Genomic DNA, 6,002 nt, shown 5'->3' with positions numbered 1-6,002 from the left:
GTCCATCAGGTAGGTGAGTGTGGAGGGTCAGAAGCAGCTGAGGACCTGAGACCGTGGAAGTGCTCTCACAGCAGTTTGGCAGGATCAGAGCTCTCTCCCTACAGCTGCCTCTGCAGCTCTTCCCGGTAACCTGGGGGTCTGTTTGGTGCAGCTGCAACTTCTTTTCTGCCTTTCATTTTATCAGTTGCTTGGGTAACACAGCATTCTTGCAGGCAGCTCTGGGTCTTTCTACTGTCCTTATTCTCTTGCTGCCTTGCAGTTCAGCTGTTTGCTCATCTTCTGATACCCTCAAGGTTTTTCCTTAATCGTGGGGCCTTTCCTGTTTTAAACTCCTAAGAACCTTTTACCAAACTAGCAAAGGAAGAACCGATGATAGCAACTAGTTGTTTTCTTTTAATCTTGGTGTCTCATAATACTTCTTAAAAATGCTTTAGGACTTTTTTCTTCTATTTGGGGGCAGGTTCCTCACATCAAGCTCTGTCTCTCTCAGTGGAGGGATCCTGCCAGCACTGGGAGCCACTGGGGTGGGAGAAAACGTGGGAGCAGACCCTGAGGGTGGAGTGGTGCAGCTGCAAGCACCAAACTGTGCCTGCTGTATAGGTGCCTCATGGGCCTCATGCTGCTTGGTGCCACAGATGTTTCAAGCAACTGTTATGCTGTCAGTACATCCTATTCCAAACACTGCAATCACGTTTGCTTTTTTAATGGTTTTTTATTACAACATTCCTGAAAGATTTGTTAAAGTCAAAAAGGCATCAGAGAGGTTGAGTTTTTCAAGGTGGTTTGAATCTACAGATGAGTTTTTTTCTTTCAAGTGAGTACCAATGCAAGTAAAGCCTGTGTGTGTATAAATGCCTGGTCCTGCTGCAACAGAAACTTGCAGTCAGTGTTTTAATATCAGCAGAATTGTGCATTGAGGTGTTAGACGGAGCTACTTCCTGATTTGAGAAAAGATAAAGCTGCTATGAAAAGCAGAGCTTCAACTTTATCGGCACATAAAAGACAAGATGTTAGACTTTTGTTTTGACAACGTGTGTAAATTAGCTCATGTTACACTTAAAAACGCAGAAAAGAAATTGCTAGCAAAGGGAATATATCCACATTACGCTGTGTTTTATGGCTGCTGTGGAAAAGTTTGGATGTCAAAAAATTGCGTGCATTGAAATATCTCAGTTTCCTTTGTGCTGTACTAAACTCCTGATAGTTTGGTAGGGCAGTACAGAATAAGGTCCAAGTGTACTGTGTAAACCCATGTACCACGGTATTTCGGTAAGTTATTTTCTGATTTGATAAGACACCTTGACTTGTCATCCTCATAAGGGTTATTGAACTGCATCTAGTTATAAATACTCTGCTTCTGATTAGCTTGTGATGCCAGTAGCAGTATGAGTGGCAGTGATCCTGCAGGCTTCATCTAGTGAGGGGATTTTCTTGCCCTTTTTATGTAGAGTGACTTGTTATGTCTTTTCCAGGAGCTGGCTACTCCCGGGGCTTTTGCGCGAAACCCTTCCCGTGTGTGGGAATTTTACCACTACCGACGGGAAGTGATGTTGAGTAAACATCCAAATCCAGCACATATTGCCATTGCAGAGTGCGAAAAGCGTCTGAGCAAGCAAGGAAGGAGCGTTGTGGTCATTACTCAGAATATTGATGAACTGCACAGGAAGGCAGGCACAAAGCACCTCTTAGAAATTCACGGTACGAGCTGGTTTACCTCTTTGCTACAGGCCAGAAAACCCGGGGTGGGGAGTGGGGAGAAGATAAAGCAGGATAAGTACTGGGAGAAAAGAAATTTGTCTTTAAAAGTATAACTTGCATAAAGTTATTTACGGTAACACCCTGTTCTCTTTTGGAAGCTGTTTCAAGTACTTCATATCCTTTCTTTATTTCTCACCTTTAGAATCTCAGAACCTCATCTTCCTGTTTTTAATGGATTTTTGGCAGTACACAGGAACTGGTTCTCCCTTCCTGCTTTCTCAGTTTTGCCTCAGATCCACTTGAATACATCTGACTGTGATTTCACTGAGAAATGGGGTAAAAAATCCCCAAGGCCTCCCACTGTGTGCTGGTGGTGGTGCCAGGCCAGTACTGCCACCAATGAAAGATGTATTGGCAAGACTGGCCTCACCAGCCCTGGTGTTTTCCCTCTGTCCTGTTCTGCCCTGTTCCCACCTGTGTAGTTCTTGGTTACAGGAAGACAAAGGATCTGGAAACAGAATGAGATGCCCTTACCTTTGTCTTACACACCCAGTGGTACTCCCTGTCTTTTTCCTGTTGTCAGTGGCATTCCTCACTCCCACCCTGATATTTTAAATTATTATTTTTCTCCAAAATACTGTTACAGGACTGTGTATTACTCATGTCCTGAGGTAGAACAAGGTGATACATCATAGCTTAGTGGGACTGCTGCTGTTTTCACTGCAGCTTTAAGCTGAAAGGGGTTTGTCTGCCTTTGCTGGGCTGGGTGTGTGCTTACTGGTGACACTGGTCACCTTGGGTTGCTGAACCAAAGAGTGTAGGTAAATGCTGTGTAAACAGCATCTCATTCGTAACGCTGTCGGCTTTCGACATTTGGCTGTAGTAAGTTACCCACCAGGTGTAGTCTTCAAAGTCAAATAAAGGCTGTCTGGGATAAACACAACCACTTGCTTGTACAGCCACACCTTAGAGCCATCTCTTCATCCCTGATGTTTTCTCTTTTGTGCATTTCAGGTAGTTTATTTAAAACTCGGTGCACCAGCTGTGGAAATGTAGCTGCGAATTACAAGAGCCCCATATGCCCCGCGTTGGCCGGGAAAGGGTAACGTGTCTGCTTTCCAAACTCTCTGTGCTTTCCACTTTGTCTGCTGTTCAGCAGCAAAGGAGCCATTTCAGGAGCATCTGGGAATTCCAGCCAGCCACCCCTTTTTACTTTAGCATTAATAATGCTTAAATTTTACGCAGCTGTTTTGAAATGTGAGGATACTGTTTGGTAACTCCAGTGAGCGCCCTTGGTGCCATGAACTCCTGTAAATGAATGACTGTTAACCTCTAAGTCAGCACAACATGGTCCATGTTTTAAATAGAACAATTTCAGCTTATCTGTGACTCATATGGGAGGTCAACTAATTGTGAGAATGTGTGTTTACTCCCATCCTTTTCACTTGCAATTTTTTTTAATTAAGGCAGATTCTTATTCCTTAATATGAACTGTCATAGTTTTATACATCCATTTTCCTCTTCTGCATCCCTTGAGCACCTTTTAGCTTTTGACCTTCAGCTCATCAGTTAGATTCTCCTGATTACAGATCTCAAAATACAGATGTGTGAAACAATTAGGATGGAAGCATCAGTTCCTAGGATCCTTCAGTCTCCTTCTAGCCATCTTTTTTCTTTAACCGTTTAAAATGGAAGTGGGCAGGGGTATGGGCCAGGCATATGCTCACAGATTTTTAGTGCATTTTTTTCCCTTTGCATTTCACCAGAGCTTTAGACAGCTACATAAATAATTGTTGTGCCTTTGACAGTCTTGAACAGTCTTGACAGTAACTCAGCTCTGGGATAATTCTGGACAAATGCCTGCCTGCCATGTGTGTGGTATTTTAGGGCTGCAGTAGGTGTTGAAATTGGCTAGAGTTGCAAAGATTCCTTGATTGGAGAGTGTGCCTTAAAGAAAACTAAGTTTTTATATAATATATAAAGCGCATTTTTTATGATTGAATATGTATTTCAATTTTGTAATTTCAGGGCTCCAGATCCTGAAACAGCAGATGCCGCGATTCCAGTTGAAGACCTTCCTCAGTATGTATGGACTGCTGTTTTTTGTTGTTACCTCTTCATGCTTTGTGCATCTCAAAGGCTTGTGTTACTGTTCATGTTGTTTTGGAAGGACACTGAGACATTCCACAGGAGAGAAAGGTGTGGGACTTTTCCCCAGAGTCTAAATCTGTGGGGCACAGCTGACAACAGGAGTGTGTACCAGAAGTCACCAGGATGCCAAAGGCATCGCATTTGTGTACTTGAGTACCAAGATGAAACTTGCCTAAATTCATGGAGATTGTAGTAAGTGAAGTAGTTAGAGAACTGCAGCCAAAAAATGAGGGCTACAACAGCAAATGTTTTGTTACTTTGGAGGTGCCACCCACTATTACTCTGGAATACTGTGCTGGGGTACAGCCACTGCATAGTCCCTCACAGGCATTCAATGTGCCAGGGTGCTTTTTTATTCTGGCCGAAGCTTTACCTTCTCTAGTCGCAGATGCAAAAATCCACCATATTTTTTGTCTGGTTCCTAAGAAAAAGAGGCTAACGTGATGCTTCTGTCCTTTGGTTCACTTTCTCCTTAAAAACCAGTTAGCCAATTTGTCAAATGGAGGCCGAGGTTTTAATTTTCATGCATTTCAGGAGATGAGTAAGGGGAACACAACTAAGTGCCTGTGTTGAAAAACTGTTCAGCAACTGATTCAATGTGACCAGGCAGCACATGTGTAATTCCAACACGTGTGGTGTGAAATCAGCCACAGTATATGGAATCGGCCCAGCACAATATTAGGGGAGGGTGTGGGGAGGGCTGTGAAAGAGAAGGGAGAGAGTGATGAAAGGTAAGACGTGCCCAAGTGAGTATAAAAACTGCTTTGATGTCTTGCAGCTTGCAAGGCCCACGTCAGCAGCGTAACGCTGTCCCTTTGTGATGTTGAAACAGGTGTGAGGAGGACGGCTGCAATGGGCTCCTACGTCCCCACGTCGTGTGGTTTGGTGAAGCCCTGGATCCTGACGTTCTCACAGCAGTCGAGAAGGAGCTTGATATTTGTGACCTCTGCTTGGTAGTGAGTGCTGCTCTCATCACTTGTCCTCTGAACTGGCAGGGAAGCCACGCTAAGGGGGTTGCACCTCCTGGGTAAAGATGTATCTCTGCTTCCCTGTGAGGGACTCTCTAGTGTCAAGTGTAAAACATTAAAAGACCTTGAAGTTTGGACATATACACAGACTGCTCAGAAATTACCAGGTACACGGGTGTTAGGGGTTAGCCAATATTGTTTGGCTCTTGAATTTCACTCCCCCTCTAGTCTGCTCTCGGGAGACCCCCACTTGGAATACTGCATCCAGTTCTGGTGCCCCCAGTGTAAGAAGGACATGGAACTGTTGGACTGAGTCCAGAGGAGGGCCATGAAGATGATCAGGGGGCTGAAGCACCTCTTCTATGAAGACAGGCTGAGAGGGCTGGAGAAGAGAAGGCTGTGAGGAGACCTTATAGGAGGCCTAGAGAATCTGTAGATGCCCAGTGTCTGGAAGTGTTCCAGGCCAGGTTGGATGGGGCTCTGATAAGCCTGGTCTAGCAAAACGTGTTCCTGCCCATGGCAGGGGAATTGGAACTAGATGATCTTTAGGATCCTTTCCAACCCAAACCTTTCTTAGGTTTGTACTTTCTGTGGGTCTAATTTCTCAGTGAAAAATACAATTATTTTGATGCTCAGTCTAAAAGAAAAGAAGTGACAAAATGCTGTAAGAAGGTAGCTAGCTGTTATCCTGTGCTGCCTTTTTTGTGAGGTAGTTTACATGCGCCATGTAGGTAGATCCTGAGCAAAACACTTGCTCAGAATATTGTGTTCCCTTTACTGAATAATCTCAAGTAACACAAGGAATGTCTTGGGTTTTTTAGAGACAAAGTTTTGTTTCTGGGATTTTTTTTTTTTTTCATCTGGACTTCTGATGCACAAACAAGCTTCTTTGGGCTGTATCAGAGAAACAATTCCTGATTGTTATGCTGTGTTAAATAGCTAAATAGTTAAATAGCTATATGCAGTAACACTAATTGGAGATACTGGTTTGGTTTAATTTCTGCAGGGATCTTGCACGCTTCAGTGGTTTTTGCACATCGAGTGTTCTGAGAGGGGTTGGGTTGGTTTTGTCTGTTTTAACCACTGTCCTGCTACACTTGTGATTTGTCTCCCTGTCCCTGCAGGTCGGGACCTCCTCCGTGGTTTATCCTGCAGCCATGTTCGCCCCCCAGGTCTCTGCCAGAG

General features: G+C 44.1%; 1 protein-coding gene across 1 annotated transcript in view; it reads left to right on the top strand.

The window, feature by feature from the left end:
- Positions 1 to 6,002, top strand: part of SIRT5 (sirtuin 5) — a 10,300-nt gene that overhangs the window by 3,167 nt on the left and 1,131 nt on the right. Inside the window, exons 3-6 of the mRNA XM_027887950.1 lie at positions 1,473 to 1,698; positions 2,713 to 2,800; positions 3,727 to 3,780; positions 4,682 to 4,805. Coding sequence (XP_027743751.1) covers positions 1,473 to 1,698; positions 2,713 to 2,800; positions 3,727 to 3,780; positions 4,682 to 4,805 — 492 coding nt within the window. The remainder of the gene's footprint in view (positions 1 to 1,472; positions 1,699 to 2,712; positions 2,801 to 3,726; positions 3,781 to 4,681; positions 4,806 to 6,002) is intronic.

This window comes from Empidonax traillii, unplaced genomic scaffold (genome assembly GCF_003031625.1).
Source record: "Empidonax traillii isolate 1590-97213 ecotype Southwest subspecies unplaced genomic scaffold, ASM303162v1 scaffold225:size1387458, whole genome shotgun sequence".
NCBI lineage: Eukaryota > Metazoa > Chordata > Aves > Passeriformes > Tyrannidae > Empidonax > Empidonax traillii.
Note: the sequence above shows the minus strand (reverse complement) of the source record. Positions and strands in the feature narration are given on the sequence as shown.